At 51.9% G+C, this 17,228-nt stretch overlaps 10 protein-coding genes across 16 annotated transcripts in view; 8 read left to right on the top strand and 2 right to left on the bottom strand.

Moving 5' to 3' along the window:
* The window catches only part of PPTG_12024 (hypothetical protein), a gene marked incomplete at both ends in the record, with an annotated part of 744 nt that extends 729 nt beyond the window's left edge, over nucleotides 1–15 (top strand). Inside the window, one exon of the mRNA XM_008908216.1 lies at nucleotides 3–15. Within this exon, the coding sequence (XP_008906464.1) occupies nucleotides 3–15 (13 nt within the window). The remainder of the gene's footprint in view (nucleotides 1–2) is intronic.
* A 688-nt stretch (nucleotides 16–703) lies between these two features.
* Nucleotides 704–2,348, top strand: PPTG_12023 (hypothetical protein). Of its 3 annotated transcripts, XM_008908213.1 has the most exons (3): nucleotides 704–976; nucleotides 1,088–1,193; nucleotides 1,256–2,348. In XM_008908213.1, the coding sequence occupies exons 1-3, from the start codon at nucleotides 768–770 to the stop codon at nucleotides 2,054–2,056; spliced, it is 1,116 nt and encodes a 371-aa protein (XP_008906461.1). In that variant the 5' UTR covers nucleotides 704–767; the 3' UTR covers nucleotides 2,057–2,348. The 3 variants fall into 3 exon arrangements, with proteins under 3 accessions (XP_008906461.1, XP_008906463.1, XP_008906462.1); XM_008908215.1 differs by having other exon boundaries at nucleotides 1,088–2,348; XM_008908214.1 differs by having other exon boundaries at nucleotides 704–1,193.
* A 403-nt stretch (nucleotides 2,349–2,751) lies between these two features.
* On the top strand, nucleotides 2,752–4,331 carry PPTG_12022 (hypothetical protein). The gene has a single exon (XM_008908212.1). It carries the CDS (start codon nucleotides 2,876–2,878, stop codon nucleotides 3,989–3,991), a length of 1,116 nt encoding a protein of 371 aa, XP_008906460.1. The 5' UTR covers nucleotides 2,752–2,875; the 3' UTR covers nucleotides 3,992–4,331.
* A 323-nt stretch (nucleotides 4,332–4,654) lies between these two features.
* PPTG_12021 (hypothetical protein) lies at nucleotides 4,655–7,348 on the top strand. Its single transcript, XM_008908209.1, has one exon. The coding sequence runs from the start codon at nucleotides 4,724–4,726 to the stop codon at nucleotides 5,723–5,725; it is 1,002 nt and encodes a 333-aa protein (XP_008906457.1). The 5' UTR covers nucleotides 4,655–4,723; the 3' UTR covers nucleotides 5,726–7,348.
* Nucleotides 5,748–7,247, bottom strand: PPTG_12020 (the record flags this gene model as incomplete). 2 transcript variants are annotated; one of them, XM_008908211.1, is made up of 4 exons in its annotated part: nucleotides 5,748–5,937; nucleotides 6,000–6,171; nucleotides 6,275–6,360; nucleotides 6,433–7,247. In XM_008908211.1, coding segments are annotated over 3 exons (902 nt in total), but the record flags the coding sequence as incomplete, so codon positions are not given. The 2 variants fall into 2 exon arrangements, with proteins under 2 accessions (XP_008906459.1, XP_008906458.1); XM_008908210.1 differs by having other exon boundaries at nucleotides 6,000–6,360.
* On the top strand, nucleotides 7,326–8,226 carry PPTG_12019 (hypothetical protein). Its single transcript, XM_008908208.1, has 4 exons — nucleotides 7,326–7,572; nucleotides 7,678–7,741; nucleotides 7,824–7,873; nucleotides 7,959–8,226. The coding sequence occupies exons 1-4, from the start codon at nucleotides 7,373–7,375 to the stop codon at nucleotides 8,158–8,160; spliced, it is 516 nt and encodes a 171-aa protein (XP_008906456.1). The 5' UTR covers nucleotides 7,326–7,372; the 3' UTR covers nucleotides 8,161–8,226.
* Nucleotides 8,227–8,228: 2 nt separating this feature from the next.
* Nucleotides 8,229–13,677, top strand: PPTG_12018 (hypothetical protein). Of its 4 annotated transcripts, XM_008908203.1 has the most exons (4): nucleotides 8,229–8,415; nucleotides 8,487–8,883; nucleotides 8,956–9,561; nucleotides 9,627–13,677. In XM_008908203.1, the coding sequence occupies exons 1-4, from the start codon at nucleotides 8,243–8,245 to the stop codon at nucleotides 9,720–9,722; spliced, it is 1,272 nt and encodes a 423-aa protein (XP_008906451.1). In that variant the 5' UTR covers nucleotides 8,229–8,242; the 3' UTR covers nucleotides 9,723–13,677. The 4 variants fall into 4 exon arrangements, with proteins under 4 accessions (XP_008906451.1, XP_008906452.1, XP_008906453.1 ...); XM_008908204.1 differs by having other exon boundaries at nucleotides 8,956–13,677; XM_008908205.1 differs by having other exon boundaries at nucleotides 8,229–8,883.
* PPTG_12017 (hypothetical protein) lies at nucleotides 8,904–13,614 on the bottom strand. Its single transcript, XM_008908207.1, has 3 exons — nucleotides 10,207–13,614; nucleotides 9,998–10,142; nucleotides 8,904–9,936 (listed from the first exon to the last, which is right to left on the bottom strand). The coding sequence occupies exons 1-3, from the start codon at nucleotides 13,584–13,586 to the stop codon at nucleotides 9,739–9,741; spliced, it is 3,723 nt and encodes a 1,240-aa protein (XP_008906455.1). The 5' UTR covers nucleotides 13,587–13,614; the 3' UTR covers nucleotides 8,904–9,738.
* Nucleotides 13,678–14,072: 395 nt separating the features above from the next.
* Nucleotides 14,073–15,544, top strand: PPTG_12016 (hypothetical protein). Its single transcript, XM_008908202.1, has one exon. It carries the CDS (start codon nucleotides 14,301–14,303, stop codon nucleotides 15,183–15,185), a length of 885 nt encoding a protein of 294 aa, XP_008906450.1. The 5' UTR covers nucleotides 14,073–14,300; the 3' UTR covers nucleotides 15,186–15,544.
* Nucleotides 15,545–15,664: 120 nt separating this feature from the next.
* On the top strand, nucleotides 15,665–17,219 carry PPTG_12015 (hypothetical protein). The gene has a single exon (XM_008908201.1). The coding sequence runs from the start codon at nucleotides 15,832–15,834 to the stop codon at nucleotides 17,008–17,010; it is 1,179 nt and encodes a 392-aa protein (XP_008906449.1). The 5' UTR covers nucleotides 15,665–15,831; the 3' UTR covers nucleotides 17,011–17,219.
* Nucleotides 17,220–17,228: the final 9 nt, after the last annotated feature.

Raw genomic sequence — 17,228 nt, 5'->3', positions numbered from 1 at the left:
GCGTTTGAGTTCTAACATGTAAACTGATTGAAGTTCACTTTAACTTGGACATGAGACGAGGCAATTCGTGTCGACCACCGAATCTGATCCTTTTATTTCGTGGGCTCATTGTCATTGCTTTAATTTTGACTTTATGCGAATAACGCCGATTACACTCCGGGCGAGCTCGTTGTCATTGCATTCCGAGGCCTTCATTATCGTTATCGACACCGCTCTGCCAAGACAGGTTTTGAATGAAGTTTACTGTTGTATGGTATATCTTCTGTGTAGTTTTGTACGTGTGGAAAAGGTTGTGTGCCGAGAAAATAGCTTGACAAAGTCAAGGAACTACATGTACTGCAGGCTCTGGTACGTGAAAGTATCGACAATACAATCTTTACCAAATCTCGGCTTGTATTTCTTGTAGTTACCTGGACCATGATGAAGGTGAAGCAAGCAGCATTATGCATGGGGCTCCAGTGCAGTTGCTCTAGCTAACGCGTTCAAACAGGCACTCCATGACAGCTGGGAGGCTAATGGCGATGGAAACTGCGAGTAGAATACTGTAGTACATTTTGGATACGTCAACGCCGTCGTTCCATGTGCGTGTCTACCTGGTTTACACCCGATGAGTGCTTCTCAAGGCACAAGGCAAGCATGTGATGTGGCAAACACCTCAGTGATACTGTACTTGGCGCGTCGTCTTTGGAACCACCTTGATTTCATCGAGACCGCACACTACCAAAAAGAACTCCAAACTCCAAACACTAACCCACGCACCTGCACATATGATGCAGCGCTGCATAGCCTCATTCGGCCGCCGCCAGAGTTGCTCGATGTCACGCCGATGGTTGCCAGTTCTTGCACAACGCGACTTCGTCACCACCCAGCAGCGCAAGGGCATGCGTGTTGGCTTCTTCTCGGCACACAACTACGAGATCGGCGCGATGAAAGCTTTGGCCGAGTGTGCAGGGATCGCTAAGGACAACGAACTTGTGTATGTCTCCCAATGCCACTCGCAGCTCAGACCTAGAGGCCAATTACTTGACAATACCGGCATGCATCACTGACGTTGTTTGTTGCTCGAATCTCCTCGTTGCCACTGCAGCTTCTTCTCCAACCGGCTTACGCAACAAACCACGCAGCTGGCTGAGGACTGCGAGGGCGTCTGCATCTTCGTCAACGACGTCGCTGACGCGACTTCGCTGCGCAGAGTGAGTGAGATAGTGATACTGGAGACTGTAAAAGTAATTTGTGGGCTAACCCGTTCGTGTAGCTCTACGACCGTGGCACTCGCGTGCTTTTCCTGCGTTGCGCTGGTTTCGACATGGTGGACCTTGACGTGGCCAAGGAGCTTAACATGCCCGTTGTGCGCGTGCCGGCGTATTCTCCTTACGCTGTAGCCGAACATGCTGCCGCCTTGATGATGACGCTGAACCGCAAGACACACCGTGCTTTCAACCGCACGCGCGAGCAAAACTTCCGGCTTACGGGTCTGATGGGCTTTGATATGAACGGCAAAACGGTGGGTATCATTGGTACGGGCAAGATCGGTGCCATCTTCGCGCGTATTTGCAAGGGCTTCGGATGCCGCGTGCTTGCATATGATGTCGCCGAGAACCCAGAAGCGTTAAGCTACCGTGTCGAGTATGTGCCGCTCGAGGAGATCTGGAAGAATGCCGACATCATCTCGCTGCACTGCCCATTGTTCCCAAGTACCAAGTACGTGATCAACGCGAATAGCATCAAGCAGATGAAAGACGGTGTGATGATCCTCAACACGAGTCGTGGTGCGTTAGTCAACACTGAGGCTCTCGTAGAAGGTATCAAGTCCAACAAGGTTTCGTCAGTGGGTCTGGACGTGTTTGAGGGCGAGCAGGGCTACTTCTACTCGGATCGCTCGGGTGAGATTATCGCCAACGACATGCTGGCTCGCTTGTTTACGTTCCCGAACGTTATCATTACGGGCCACCAGGCATTCTTTACACAGGAGGCACTGGACAACATTGCGCGCACGACTATCGACAACATCGTTGCTTACATCTCCAATGAGCCGCTTGTGAACGAGGTCAAGTGAAGATATGGCGACCATCTCGAGTCGATATTTTCAACTAAATTTAGTATATCCCTCCTCACGAAGAATGCGTCATGAGTACCGTTTGCTGTTAACACTAACAGCTAGAGAGCTCGATGAGTGCACTAGATAGCACTGCTATCTAGTGCTATTAGCAGACCACTGAGCATGGATTTTAATCGTGCAAGTCGTGATTATTGGGAAAGGAAAAGAAAAATGATTACACTGTAATCATACAGAAAAACATTTTGCTATGCATTTGGTGAGGAGGTCATGCGATTCGAGCTTAGCATTCCTGTACAGGTTTGGGCTCCGAGTAAGCGCATGGGCGGCTTGTGCTTATCAGTCGCTGCCACCTCTTTGGTATCCATCGCTCTACCGCAGCAGCGCTCGCTACCTTGCATACTCGCCGCTTGTTGCGTGCTGCATCCAATCGATATGTTAACGCTTTGGCGTCGACAATGCAGTGCATTATGCACAGGTGACGGCATAGAGATGTGGCCAAGGCAGATTTCAATCGATGAACCGCGTTTTTCTGTTTAACACCGTTAACGAGCTTGCCTACTTGTCTTCGGTCGCGCGTTTTAACAGAAATTCGTCAAGTCATTTACAACATCCTTGAAGAAAAGCACATAAGTAAGTGTACATAAGTTTCCAATTAACTGACGACTAACTATTTTGCCCTCTACGGTACACCATCTCAGCATTCGGCACCAGACTCGCATAGAAACGCGCAGCTGCAGTCTTCAGTTTCTCAAGAGTTGGCTAGCTCACTCGTTCGCTCTTTGTTTATGGGCCGAGCAAGCGAGCTCCTGCGATGAGATGCTGGCGCCGCGTACAGTGCATCCATGCACGAAGATTCTCTACTTCGACTTGATCGCTTGGGTCGGTCATTCTTCTTTTTGCCGAGAAAACCGCATTACCACAACCAACACCATGCAGATCGCTTTCTTCTCGTCGCACAGCTACGACATCGAGTCGATGGAGCGCATCGCTAAGGAGCAGGACATTACTCCCAAGCACGAGCTCAAGTTCTTTACCCCGCGTCTGGACGCCACGTCCGCCAAATTGGCCGAAGGTTGCGAAGGTGTCTGCATCTTCGTCAACGACGTCGCTGACGAAGCAGCTCTGCGCGTGCTGGCAGCCGGTGGCACCAAGGCCATGTTCCTGCGTTGCGCCGGTTTCGACATGATCGACCTCAAGGTCGCTAAGGAGCTTGGCCTTGCAGTGACTCGTGTGCCTGCCTATTCCCCATACGCTGTAGCCGAGCACGCCGCATCGTTGATGATGGCACTCAATCGCAAGATTCACCGCTCATACAACCGCACACGCGAACAAAACTTCCGTCTCGCTGGTTTGTTGGGCTTTGATATCAACGGCAAGACCATCGGTGTTGTCGGCACGGGCAAGATCGGTGCCCTGTTCGCTCGTATCGCTGCTGGCTTCGGTGCCAAAGTACTCGGCTACGATGTGGTGCAGAACCCCGAGGCTCTGAGCTATGGTGTCGAATACGTTTCGCTGGACGAGATGTGGAAGCGCGCTGACATCATCTCGCTGCACTGCCCGCTGTTCCCTTCCACCAAACACACGATCAACGCCGACAGCATCTCAAAGATGAAGAAGGGTGTCACGATTATTAACACGAGCCGTGGCGGTTTGATCGACAACAAGGCCCTTGTGGATGGCCTGAAGAGTGGCAAGGTCGGCGCAGTGGGTCTTGATGTGTTCGAGGGTGAGGGTGCATACTTTTACTCGGATCGCTCGGGTGTTGTCATCCAAGACGAGACCTTAGCTCGCTTATTCACGTTCGCGAACGTACTGATCACGGGTCACCAGGCTTTCTTCACCAAGGAGGCCCTGGACAACATTGCCCTGACGACTTTCGCTAATGTGAAGGCGTACGAGGCCAAGAAGACGCTGGTGAACGAGGTCAAGTAAAGCGTAACATTCTATTTCGACAGCCTGATACATGTCAATAGTATCCTAGATGAACATGCAGGTTTTCCTTTTACAAAGAAGGGTTGTGTACTGTCTGTCGGCTGGGGTGCTAGCTTGTCATCGTGTTTAGATGAAGTCGAACCAGAACGTCGCCGTTGCTGTAGTTATATTGATTGCGACTACAGTGCAAGTGAACTTATCTGCTGGAGTGGCAAAATGGCATGCTTGCTGCTGCTTCTTTAGAATTTTACTACTACGTAGAAGGCAGAGTACAAACCATCTCGAAATAGAGCGTCAGCAACAGCAACACGCAAGCATGCTACGGAATGAGCTTCATCATGAGAATATCGATTGCTCGACAATCCTCGTAGTGGCTTCAAAGACATGGAGTTTGGCCGGTCGCAGTTCCGCAACGGCCGTCGATAAGACCGAGTCGAGTCGCGCCACGACGAACTTGACGTCTTGGGGATTGCTCACCTCGAGCGTTGAATCCTCATGGGCTGCATGTTTATCATCGTATCAACGCGACTTTCACAAAAGTCTTTGTCCAAAGCACAGATGCCTTATTTTACGATTGAATTATGTTGAAGTGACAAAGTTATGCCGCTCACAGTGTCTCATAGCGTGCCATGTTGCTCACAAAAACACGCGTATCATGCCGAGTTTTGATCCCCAGTCAGACACACTCATTCTCAAATATACCAAGACCTGAGCAAGCTACGCTTTAACACTATGAAGATCGCCTTCTTCTCCACGCACAGCTACGACATTGAGTCGATGGAGCGCATCGCCAAGGAGGACGGTGTGACCCCAACCCATGAGATCACGTTCCTGGTGCCGCGTCTAGACCACACGTCTGCCAAGTTGGCCGAGGGCTGCGAAGGTGTGTGCATCTTCGTTAACGATATCGCTGATGAGGAATCTCTACGCGCCCTGCACGCTGGTGGCACCCGCGCCGTGTTCCTGCGCTGCGCCGGCTTCGATATGATCGACCTCAAGGTCGCCAAGGAGCTCGGCATGGTCGTAACCCGCGTGCCGGCCTACTCCCCATACGCTGTGGCCGAGCACGCTGCTGCCTTGATGATGACGCTGAACCGCAAGATCCATCGCTCGTACAACCGCACACGCGAGCAGAACTTCCGTCTCGCTGGTTTGTTGGGCTTTGATATCAACGGCAAGACCATCGGTGTTGTGGGTACGGGCAAGATTGGAGCTCTGTTCGCTCGTATCGCTGCTGGCTTCGGTGCTAAGGTGCTTGCCTACGATGTAGTGCAGAACCCCGAAGCACTGAGCTATGGCGTCGAGTACGTCAGCCAAGACGAGATCTGGACCAGTGCTGATATCATCTCGCTACATGCGCCTCTTTTCCCGAGTACCAAGCACATGATTAACGCCGACAGCATTGCCAAGATGAAACAGGGCGTGACCATCATTAATACCAGTCGTGGTGGCCTTATTGACACCAAGGCGCTGGTGGAAGGCCTAAAAAGCGGCAAGATCGGCGGTGTCGGCCTCGATGTCTTCGAAGGCGAGGGCGAGTACTTCTACTCGGACTGTTCTGGCGGTATCATCGCCGATGAGACTCTCGCTCGTCTCTTCACCTTCCCGAACGTGATCATCACTGGCCACCAAGCCTTCTTCACAAAGGAGGCTTTGGACAACATTGGTCACACCACTATGGCCAATATCAAGGCGTACGCTGCCAAGGAACCGCTCGTGAACGAGGTCAAGTAAAGTATACCATGGCCAGTCCACTGTGAGCTTTGTGAAGCCAATGGCAGCCTCCTCCTTAATATCAAAATGCACTATCAGTTCTTTCATTGAATATTGAGCATGGCTTCAGCTAGAGCGTCTCCAAGCGCCACGATCTTTGCTACTGGAACTGGTCCAATACACAGTGACACGAACTGGATGGGGCCACGCACGTGCTGCAAGAACGTAAGGGCCTGTATTACAGGATGCAACCAATGAGTACACTGCAAACAAGGCTTGGTTTGCTTGTATGTACCTCGTCTTCTTGCTTGTAGTTTGAAGAAGTTGCGTGCTGTCTATGGGCGGCAAATCGACAGAGTTCTCGCCACCAGAAGTTTCTTGATATCTGCTTGGTGTCCATGGTCAATTCCAGGCTAGTATCGGCTTTAAGTACACCCTCCCATGCCGGATTGAGATATGCTAGTGTTCTACAAGACGGAGAAGGTGAGTCTCCGAGACGAGAAGCGTAGGAGCTATACCTTGAACAGGTTAGTGCACAACGATGATAAAGATTAGTTGACAGCTACGAACCAGATCAAGGTGGTGGGTACGTTTTTCAGCGGACTGCCGATCTCTCTTACGCGTGCTTTTGCTCGACACAACAGCAGTTTATCCGCCTGGAGAAGTTAAAAGAGTTAACGACGTCCATTCTCGCCCCTTCTTCAAGTATACGCCAACACACAACGAACCATTTCCTTCAGCGTTTTGTCATCCTCCGCTTGGCTACCAAAAATTCCAATGAAGGTGATCAAAGGGCCCTTCGAGCTGCTTCGAATGACCACCTTGGTGGCTATTTGTGTCCGTGCGAGGTGGACGCAGCCGATGTAGTGCGTGTAGTTGCACTCTCTCCGACCCACGCACTCCCCTAGTACCGTCAGAAGCAGCAGCTCTTCCGCTTCAAGTATTTTGGGTCCATTTGGCTGGAAATATTCGCCCACGAGCTCTCCGTTCTCGAGCCACGCGCCTTGCACCAAGCTGCCACTCTTGCCAACATCAATGCCATCCAGCTGTCGATACGCCACGATATCACGCACAGGCCGGCCTAAAACAAAGCGTGGGTCTATGTGAAACGTAGTGATAATAGTATCTACCACTTCGACTTGCTTTGCGATGGCTGCACGCAGCTTGGACGCGTCCCAGTCGCGCAAATTGCGTTCTCCAAGGAGAAGCACCACGGCATCAAACACTGTGCGCAACATTTGCCTAATCATAGCATCGTTCGATGGACAGCCACCACAAGGTTTGTCGGATGCGAACACCATCAACAAGTCGATTGGCGTCATCTCGTAGACGATGGAGCGGTGCATGGTCTCCAGTGCCAGCAGCTGCAGGTCGACAGATCCGTCGTTTTCGCGCCTCGCAGCATGGTATAGCGCGCTTGTAACACCCACCGCAGCGCTTGGTGGTGTACATACCTCTCCGTAAGAGCGAACCAGCAACGGGATGCCGTCACCGCTCACGAGCAGCAGCAGCGCGTTCGTCTCGTCTGGATCTACCTGCATCTCTCAAGATATGACTACAGCTACAGTTTATGTACAGTTGGTGTAATTTTATGTGGCCACATTAATTAACTGTGCTTTGAATGGGCACAATTGACTTGCTACATCAGAAATCACCCTAGTGACGACCATGAGCTCGCAGCGCGGCAACGTAAAGAAGCGTGCACCTAAGCACCAGAACACGTTCGCATTCAAGCACAACCCCAAGTCCAAGAAGACGGATCGTATTTTGTCTATGCCCATCCATGGACTTTGTGAGAAGTGCCGCAAGCAAATTGAGTGGCGCAAGAAGTACCGCAAGTACAAACCACTCACGCAGCCAGGCTCCTGGTACGTCTCACTGCACTACAGTGCGCTGAACTAAGCTACAATGTAGTTCTGAGGTATAAACTGCGGAGACTGACTGATTGTTGTTGTGTTTTAATGTGGCTGCAGCATTTACTGCCATCAGAAGACAGTAACTTCAGCCTATCACGCCTCTTGCGACCCCTGCGCCAAGGTAAGGATATTCAAGCTAATCTTGGCAATGAGGTTGTTGCAGTTGCAATGTGCTGACTTCTGGTGGCCGTGTACTATTGCAGGAGCGAGATATTTGTGCCAAGTGCTGCTTGACTAAGGAGATCGTAGCTAGGTGCGTCTTATGGAAATGCAACGCCTGTGAGAAATCTTTATAGGTTATTAACTAGCTTCTGGGCTATTGTTGCTGTTGTTGACAGTGAGCAAGAGCTGCTGGCAGAGCACGAGAAGAAGGAGCGTGAGTTCGAAAACACGCTGGAAGGCATGCGTGAACGTGACCGTCGTGCATACCTACGCAAGCTGGAGAAGGAGAAAGAGGCTATCACCAACGGAGAAGGTGCCGATAGCGCTGAAGTCAACGGCTACGAGTCTTACGACGAGGAAGACGAGGACATGCAATAAAGGTCGTATGGATGGGTTTTTGACCAATAAGGACGTTGTAAATGCCAATTCGTTTTTCATTCACAATTTTTTTTTTCTCGCAATGGTGTCACAGTCGACGCAGGAGGCGTGGGAGAAATGGTGGCACACAACCAAGAGCGGCAGCATCCGAACGTACGTGTCCATCGTGCTCTTCTTCCTCTCCACCGTCTTAGCCAACCCCATCGCGCGCTGTCTCTTCTGGAGCGTCCGCAAAGCCTGCCCCAAGAAATGGATGTACGTTGCCATAAACAAATTGCCATTATTAACGCATTGATATAAAAAAAAACCCACAAATGGTATCGCAGATGGCCCGATGACGCTCGACTGATGATGATGTGGCAGACGTCGCTTATGTGTCGCGTTGGATTGCTGTGGATCGCCATCCTCGTATCAAGACTGTCGCTGCTGCTGTACGAGTGGCCGGCGTGGGTTTTCGGTGTCTGCTTCATCATCTGGATGGACTCAGGCGGCAACGTGATTCGAGAGGTTATTGTACGCAAAGGAGTGGTGGGCTACAAGAAAGACGAGAAGGCTGGACGTATGACTTTGCTGTACGAAGGCAGCACGCTGGCTAAAATGCTGTTGCTAGTGCTGATCGTCTACACCTACTACGTCGCGCCTCAGATCGAGGATTCGAACGAGCTGAGACTGCTCTTCTCAGTGGGATTCTTCGTGTCCATTGCATTGGCTGCACTACCGTTGGTACGTAGAGTAAAAATTTACTGTTTTGGTATTGATAATGTTTTAAACGTTTGCTGTGTTGTATTGCTGTAGCTGCGCAACGTCATGGGGGCACACTACATGTTCTTGGCCAATATGCTGCACTTAGACTCACGGATCTATCTACACGGCTCGAGGAAAGGAAATATCTGCGATGCACCTCTAGGTTTCATTGTACTGGCCACTCCGGACAACACCAAGACATTTATCCCTGCAGGGGGTACAGTTAGCAACACAACTGAAGTATTCCACAGGTTCCTGTGGCCACTTCGACTGGACGTCCGAGTGCCGGCAGATATCCCGGCGAAGCGTGTGCGTGAGTTTGTACAAGATATGGATAAGCTGCTCTTCTGGGACCCTGTGGTTGTCATTGCACCCGATGGAACAGCGACTTTGGACGTTGAGGGAACCTCCTCCTTCATGGATGCATCGACACCACGTGAAAGTGTCAGCGCTCCTGGATTCACGAACACCGAGGCGTCTGAAATGACGGCGAAGCTGTTGTTTGATGAGAATCGACAGGAAGAGGAGAGAATTATTCAACGTGCGCGAGGCAATGAAGGATATGTGGCGTTGGAGCCTAATAAACGATGGGTCGTCCACTTCCGCACGTTCGTTCAAGCCACGCAGAAGACTTATTTCCGCCAAACACGAGCTGCAGTGAGTCACTCGTTACGTGATCGTATTTGGCTTCTAGAACTGACTGTTGATATTTGCCTTTGCAGTACATTGAGGCCATCACGAAGCTGATGGAGAAACAAGGAACAGCTTTTGGCTCGCGAGCAGTGGTTACGGAGTCTCAATCTGCTGATGCGGATTGAATTCGGACGTTCACGTTTAACCAACGACGGCACTCATGAGTCGACTATCTCTCTGCTTTTCGCGGACCTGGTCCAAACGCATACTGACCTCTATGGTCGACATGTACAACGCAATATCACCGTCGTCGGGGAGAACTTGGAGCAAGTCTTCGGGACTGAGAGTCAAGCACACGTGGTTGAGAATACTCTCCAGAATTGCGCTGTCATGGTCAGTCTGTGAAACAAGAAGGAAGGTGAGCCAATGATATACAAGCGCAGGTTGTTGCCGTCGGTACCTCTGTTGCATTCTCGGAAATGGAAGACAGAGTGCTGATCAAGAATCGCCATTCATCCAACGTGACGCAGAAGCTCTTGCCATACGGCAAGAATAAATTAATGAAGTCAGCACGCTGCGCAATGAGCTTCAACCCATCCACCGTTCTGCCCAAGACAACGCGATAAATATCAGCAAATGCTCAGAAAAACAAAGACAAGTGCTACATACCTGGAGACACGAGGCAAAGTGAGGAGAACAACGAGAGCAGCCAAGTCGTTCTCGAGATTCCACGGCATCTGATCAGGAGACTGGACATCGAACACCTCGTACACCGACAGCACATCTTGAGGGCGAATCAAGGCCTTCTGGTGTAGCAGTCCCAGCGCTTGATAGAAAAGATACTCGAGAGTTCTGCGCAGTCTTGGCGTCTCCGGTAGACAGCGCGTCTTCAAGTATTCTTGCACCCAACCGGGGAGTATTCCGTGGAGTGTTGATTCCGATACTATCGGCTCAAAGAGATCGCATACGGTAGTCTCCACGCGCCTGTCTTCATCGTTATTCTCCGAGCCGTGGAAGCAAGAACTCAGCTTGACACACAGACGTGTCAACTCGGCTGCCACTGCCGCCTTGGCACTCTGCAGGTCCTCCTCATCGTCTTGCACTTCCTCCCTCTCTGACAATTTCTCAAGAGTCGGAAACATCTGAAGCACAAACACCAGGAACCGGAGGACGAGCACTTGGTCAGGAACGAATGCCGTATCGTCTTCAGCTGACATGGAACCACTAGAAGCAATCCTCGTTGCTGACGGCGCAGCAGCGTCACCAATAGCATTCAAGCAGAACAAAAGCGTGGAGTGGATCGTTTCTTGGCGACCGATTGCGTTGTTGAAAATCCGCTCCAGGATGTCCAAATATCTCGACGGACACTTCTCCAGAAGTGCCTTCGTTAGCTTCGAACTGGAAAAGCGTTTGGTGTATCCTGGTCCATTCTGGTCGATAGTAACCTCTTGAACAAGCAGGTCTGGATGTGTCACTGTTAAGTGGGTCAGCGCGTCGACGTGGTTCTCCAGCAGCTCGTCTACTAAAGCCAACATGTTGGGATACGAGCATTCCTGAGCGAAACCCTCTCGTGACGTCCCTTCTGATGTTTCAAGAGCCTCCCAAGCTTCCAATGAGAACGCAGCAGCACGTAACACTAGCACCAGTCTAGCGATTTTAACGAGGACGCTGTGGCTCGAAGACTCCTCCAACTTCTCGAGCGCAAATGCGATGTCTTCCAGTGTCCACTTCAACGACGAATCGACAATTAACCGAGACAGTTGTTCGGGAAAGTATTTGCCATAGTGCAGCAACACAATCCTTGTAAACTTCGCGTCATCTGAACTTGCGGTTTGAGTTGATTGTGGGCCACATATGTCGGCGAGTGATTCAGGAGGTGGGAACACGAAAGCCTCGAGATATTTGCCCGTCGCTCGGATCACCTCGGATCGGTCCACAGTCCCAACGATCGCCTGAAGCCTGTGTATCACCTCTATTGACGGAACGTTCGACGCCACGAACAAAAGCGCAGCCCGCTCCAAGTTGCGATGGTGCTCCGACATGAAAACTGCTGCCAGATCAGCTGCACATTCCCCTGCCAGACGATCGTACAGCTTCGTTTCAAGCTCAAGCGCTAGCTTCTCTTTTCGATCCGAGATTGAGACAGCAGCCTCATTACTGGTGGCAAGACGAAGTAGATCGGAGCCCACATCAGCGCGATAGCGATACAACGAGAACAAGCTCAGCAATAAATCGATCTGGAATGGCTTCGTGTCGTCATCGGTCGATAGCACGCCTTGACGCACATAGGAGAAGACCAAGGACGGCGGACTCTGCTGGAAGATCATGATACTACGCTGAGATGGGTCTTCTTTACAGTCGAGAGGTGGACGCAGTTCAAACTCAGACTCGGGAAGACACTCAGCGGCGGCGAGACTGGCCATGTGCATGATATCCTGTCGATATGCCAGCGAACTCACTTGTGGTAACAATACAACGTACGAGTCCAGCGCAGCAAGCTGCGATGTCGGGTACGGAATGGGCTGCGTGCAAAGCAGTTGAGGTTGAGAAGGCTGAGGCACTAGCGACTTGCTTAATGCGCGACTGGCCGCCATGTAGTGACACGGACTCCAGATCGACCACACTTGAAGCCCTGAGAGCGTCGCGACAAACAGGAACGAGCTGTTGGCGGTGATGCTGGTGACTGCCGACGTGAAATTGTAGTGCATCACTACACGCCCAGACTCTGTCGAACTGTCGTCTGTGTCGTCCTCGTCATTCTCCACACTTGTAAACGAATCTCGACTTTGTCCCACAACAACTTTCCCCATTTTGATCGGCTTGCGCATACCTCTCGACTTTGTGCGCTCCCCTTTGCCCAATACTTTCTTGGACATTTTCTTCCTGGTCGAATCCACTTCTTCCGACAAGAAATAGTACAGAAAAGCGTGTTTCTCGGTCGCTACCAGTAGACGCGTGTAGCTTCTCGTCTCGATACAAACGCGATTGTCGATAGTCTCGGGCAGGAACTTGAGTGATCGAACACTGTGATTCGGTGGCAAATAACGCTGCAGCAGCACACTCACGTCTTCCTCTCCGATAAAGTACGACATGGCCTGGTTCGTACGGATATCCTGGCTTTTCACTAGACCTGCAAGGTTCCACATTTCCTGCTGAGCTTCGTTACGTCCCAACACCATAGGAGTTTGCTCCTGCTCGTCAAAGATCCGTTGTTCATCCTGTTCACGTCTTGTATCGGCTTCTACTGTGCTGTAGGCTGAACATGACACTGGAACTTCCACGAACGCATTCAAGTCATCGAAACTCGAGATCTCGACACATTGGGACGAGTCTGGTGGTACTGCATCTCCGTCTTCTTGTTTGTCAACCCGGTTGTCGAGCGTCAGCGTCTTGTCAAGCGCTGCGTCCATTTTCTTCGTCTCCTCGACGTCGTTGGAGCTCCTGACGTGGATCTCCATGACTCGGACCTCTGTCTGAGAAGCGAAGGCCACATAGACGCCGTGGATGGCCACGTATTCGACCTGTAGGAAGGCGTGGCGCTGTGCCATGTCCACTTTGAGTTCCATGACGTGCTCAAAGAAGCCGTGGCTGCACTGCCAGATATTGAGCACTGAGCCCATGGCCACTACGACGCGACCTGTGAAGCTGCAGACGGCCACACAGTCCGCCTTGCGGTTGGAGGACGGGCTCTCTAGGACTCCCAGTGGTAATGTGTAGCCGCGCACCATTTTACGCTCGCGCCAGTCATGGTAGACGCACAAGAAGGTCTCAGCGTCCTCCTCGTCGTCGTCGTCCCCCTTTACATCGCTCTCTAGCGTCACCAAACTGTCCGAGAAGCTCGTGTAGTGCAGTGTGTACACGCGGCTGTGGATACACGCGAACTCATGTAGCAGCGCCGAGCACGAGGCTGCGTACACGCGGATCACACCCTCTCGACCGCTAGCTACCGCGAACGTGGCGTCGGCCGTCGTGCGCGAGGCACTGGCCAGCGTCTGTGTGTCGTCCGTCGACGCCCCCAGCGCCAGCGACCGCACGAACAGCGACTCCATCTTTGAACCAGATTTAGGTAGATGTGGCGGATACATTTATGTGCACAACACCAAATAGTTAGGTTGACGTTGTACTGAAATTTGCCTTCCATTTTGGCGATCGTGGTTGCAGACGTCGTCGATTGCCGTCGACAATGCAGAACCCTTCGCGTTGCAGAGTGCAGTAATTGATCGTCGCCACGCTGATAATAACGGATCAGTTGATCGTCGACTTGATAGATAACGGTCGCAATTACATGTAGGTTATGTGTAACCTCTTTGGTTAGAACGTTTTAACGCAACGGCGATCCGTCTTCCATGGTTTTGCACTGGAAAATGGCAGATACCGTCTTCATCGCCGTACTGATTGAAAACCTTTGGGGCTTTGAGGCCCTTGACATTTTTGACACCACGTAAAGGATTGGCATCTTGCGCCTTGAGGCTTCAAGATCACCCAAGCAGGACGGCGCCAAATAAGATACGGCTGTGTGTGGGTTCTTGGTTTCTGAGTTTCCTGTTAGTAGATTTGCGTACGGAGCTCTCTGAATCCTCGACGCACTGTCAAACTCTCGTACGTGCGTCAGAGCCTTGACGACAGCCCGTTCAAAACGGCGCAATTGGATAACTGTCATCGTGGCATTCTGCGAAAATCTCTATAAGCGACTATCTGCTTCTGTCACTTCAGTTCAAGCAGCGGACCTGTCATTTAGATATCAACACACATCAACAACAGCAATGTCAATGCTGAAGACTATGAACACGCGTAGCTCTGCTGAACCGGACCCGTCGGCGTTGCAGGTGGCACTAGTGAAGAAGAAGAATCCGCTGCTGCCGACGCTGAGCTCGCGCTCCCCGTTCGCGAGCTGCGCGTCAATGACGAAGAGCTTGTTGGCTAAGGCATTCCCGTCGTCAAACAAGAAGCTGTGGAGAGCCCAGAGCAGTCCGACCGGCATAGACGACCACACCGATTCGAGTATGACTTCCGATGAGCAGGACGATGAAGTCGCAAGAGGAGATATCTGCGAGATCATTGTGGTGGCGATCCAGAAGGTCACAGACTTGAGCTCTGATGCGACTGAAGAGCAGAACCGCGTGAGTATGATTGGCCCGGGAAAACTCCAAAAGGCGTCAAAATGGGGCTCGGCCAAGTGGTCGCAGGGCCAGTTGCAGTTGCCGCATCGCCTGGCCTGCACTGTCCGCAGTGGCGCGACGACGAAGGCCTCCGCTCAGCCCGAGCGCTGCGACAACGAGTTCGTCTTTGGCGAGAAGTTCGTCTTTGAGCGGCGGGAGAACGATGTGCAATATCATGATGTAACCATCGAGGTGTCTACCGTCGCGCCGGGATTCGGAAGGAAGCACCGTCTCGGCCAAGTTACAGTGGACCTGGACGCCGCGTTCGCGCAGGCTTCGGGCCCGATCTACAAACGCAATGCACTTACGACGGCGGACAACTCGGACTCGAGCGTGGAGATCCACTACGTGCTTCACCGTCTGGAAGTGCAGAATGCGAAGGCCGCTGCCGCTTCACGCGTGCTCACTCGGTCAAGCACGAGCCTCAACGACGACGACGACATGGACGCCTGTGGGCAAATCTTCCCAGATTTGTGGTATCTTTGCTAAGTTAGGATCGCTGCACAGTGCACTGCATGTAGCGGCGACAAGTAAGTAAGGAGACGAATGAAGGCTCCAGTAATATCATGCGCTTCTCTCACAACGGAACTCGTGCCTCAGCGGACGCCGACAATGCATTTAACCGGTACACTATATCTGATTTCCATTTGATCACCTCAGTCCAACCTTAGCGTGACGGCGAGATTTGCACGAACGAATTTCTCCATGATATCATTGTCTTCAAGCTGTAAAGCTGAGCTTGTAGCGTTTCATACTGAAGTGCATCCGAAGCAGCAAACACATGCTTGGCAAGGTCCGCCTTGGCTTGGCTTTTACGAGGTTGACTGCGACTCCCACCTTTGCCTGTGTGGATGTCAGGTGGCATTGCCGCAAGTCTCCGCTGCCGAGCTCATTTACTGCGTCGTGGTGTTGCTTGTTGCGAGTCAGAAACGGCATTTTTCTATGCTTTACTAAAATCAAGTATAAAAACTGAATGTTTGGTGTGTGACACACGGCATAGAGCTGTCGACAGGCCGGTCAGTCAGCGGGCTCCATAGTCGTTCCGGGCCTATCGGACACCAGCAGGAACTCCAACTCTGGCCTTGGGCCGCGCTAGTTGCATCGCATCTGTCGATCTTCCACCAACGCCGCCACGATGGCGTTCCGCCGTATCCCTCCTAACGAGGAAGAGGAGTCGTCCTTCTCGTCAACGTCCACCATGGATTCGGACTACGAGATCCCCGTGGCGCTACAGCGACTGCACGTGTGGAGCAACGAGCGCGTGTCCACCAAGGTCTCACAGGCGCTCAGCACCATGAATACAATCCGTGAGAGCGAGTCCATGCGCTTCAGCATGGTCACGGCCAACAAGTGGAAGAAAATGGGCTACCATCCTTACAAACCCGACGCGTCCGGGTACACGGCGCTCCACCGCGCCGCCAAACGCGGCGACGAGGCTGTCGTGGCCTCACTGCTCGCCATGTACGACGGCAAAGCCATCGACCTGGCCTCCATCAAGTCTTACAAACAGCAACAGATCGCGCTGCATATTGCAGCCAAGTACGGCAACCTCGAGGCCGCGCGACTGCTTGCCGCGCCAGAATTCCGAGGGCTCGTCAACATGCCAGATCGCAATGGCAACACGCCACTACATTTTGCTGCGACATGCTCAGCGCCTTCAGCGTCGGATGTAGTCGCGCTATTACTCATGCGTGGGGCAGACCCGACTATCAAGAGCAAGCGAGACGTCTTCCCGATTATCGCACACGTTCTCACGGCACAGGACGACGACCCGGAGATTGTACAGTTACTGATGAAGAACGGCAGCGACCCCAACACTATCGATGGAGCTGGCAATACTGTGCTGCATATTGCTGTATCACAGGGACTATGGAAGGTCGCTGCGGCGCTAGTAAGAGAGCAAGCCGGCATGACGATCCGTAACAACCAAGGAGTGATGGTCTTGGATATTCTATCGCCACCACAGCTCGCGTGGCTGGCCAAGTTCATCGTGCACCCACCAGAATGGGTACCTTACGAAACTCAACGCTCGTGTATGGTGTGCTCACGCAAGTTTGGACTTCTAGTTCGACGCCACCACTGCCGACTATGCGGACGCATTTGTTGTGGGCCATGCTCCAAGTACAAGCGTCGTCTCCCCTTTACAGATATGTCCGTCAAGCCGACAAGTAAAGGGCGCGACGAAATGATGAAGGTCTGCAGTACCTGCATTACTGTCCGCGAAGTCGCAAGCGAGGACTTGTCGTGGCAAACCACCACGGCAGACCGACTGATTGCAAGCGACGCTGTTATCGACTATGATGATGATTATTAGTGGAAAAAGAGCCTTCGAATGAAGAAGATCGCGCGTCATTGATCAGAGGAGGAACGCTTCTTCTGTCGATGAGAGCACCACTTTACTCCACGCAAATTGGCTGTACCTTACCAAGTTATCAGGGCATTTTTCTGGTCTTCATATCCGCTAGAATGCACAATTCGAGTAAATCGAAGTTAGTTTTACAAGCTCTTGTCTGTCATTCCATCAGAACATGC

Source organism: Phytophthora parasitica, assembly GCF_000247585.1.
Source record: "Phytophthora parasitica INRA-310 unplaced genomic scaffold supercont2.29, whole genome shotgun sequence".
In the NCBI taxonomy this organism is placed as follows: Eukaryota; Oomycota; class Peronosporomycetes; order Peronosporales; family Peronosporaceae; genus Phytophthora; species Phytophthora nicotianae.
This window is presented reverse-complemented; position numbering and strand designations above follow the sequence as displayed.

Bases quoted from the DNA above. Each gene is read 5' to 3' on its own strand.
- PPTG_12023 (XM_008908213.1), top strand. From the start codon at position 768: ATGATGCAGCGCTGCATAGCCTCATTCGGCCGCCGCCAGAGTTGCTCG. The intron at 977-1,087 runs GTATGTCTCCCA...TTGCCACTGCAG, and splicing joins GCTAAGGACAACGAACTTGT to CTTCTTCTCCAACCGGCTTA. The intron at 1,194-1,255 runs GTGAGTGAGATA...CCGTTCGTGTAG, and splicing joins ACGCGACTTCGCTGCGCAGA to CTCTACGACCGTGGCACTCG.
- PPTG_12022 (XM_008908212.1), top strand. From the start codon at position 2,876: ATGCTGGCGCCGCGTACAGTGCATCCATGCACGAAGATTCTCTACTTC.
- PPTG_12021 (XM_008908209.1), top strand. From the start codon at position 4,724: ATGAAGATCGCCTTCTTCTCCACGCACAGCTACGACATTGAGTCGATG.
- PPTG_12019 (XM_008908208.1), top strand. From the start codon at position 7,373: ATGAGCTCGCAGCGCGGCAACGTAAAGAAGCGTGCACCTAAGCACCAG. The intron at 7,742-7,823 runs GTAAGGATATTC...GTACTATTGCAG, and splicing joins CTTGCGACCCCTGCGCCAAG to GAGCGAGATATTTGTGCCAA. The intron at 7,874-7,958 runs GTGCGTCTTATG...TGTTGTTGACAG, and splicing joins ACTAAGGAGATCGTAGCTAG to TGAGCAAGAGCTGCTGGCAG.
- PPTG_12018 (XM_008908203.1), top strand. From the start codon at position 8,243: ATGGTGTCACAGTCGACGCAGGAGGCGTGGGAGAAATGGTGGCACACA. The intron at 8,416-8,486 runs GTACGTTGCCAT...ATGGTATCGCAG, and splicing joins GCCTGCCCCAAGAAATGGAT to ATGGCCCGATGACGCTCGAC. The intron at 8,884-8,955 runs GTACGTAGAGTA...GTATTGCTGTAG, and splicing joins CATTGGCTGCACTACCGTTG to CTGCGCAACGTCATGGGGGC.
- PPTG_12017 (XM_008908207.1), bottom strand. From the start codon at position 13,586: ATGGAGTCGCTGTTCGTGCGGTCGCTGGCGCTGGGGGCGTCGACGGAC. The intron at 10,143-10,206 runs GTATGTAGCACT...TGTCTTGGGCAG, and splicing joins ACTTTGCCTCGTGTCTCCAG to AACGGTGGATGGGTTGAAGC. The intron at 9,937-9,997 runs GTACCGACGGCA...CTTGTTTCACAG, and splicing joins TTTCCGAGAATGCAACAGAG to ACTGACCATGACAGCGCAAT.
- PPTG_12016 (XM_008908202.1), top strand. From the start codon at position 14,301: ATGTCAATGCTGAAGACTATGAACACGCGTAGCTCTGCTGAACCGGAC.
- PPTG_12015 (XM_008908201.1), top strand. From the start codon at position 15,832: ATGGCGTTCCGCCGTATCCCTCCTAACGAGGAAGAGGAGTCGTCCTTC.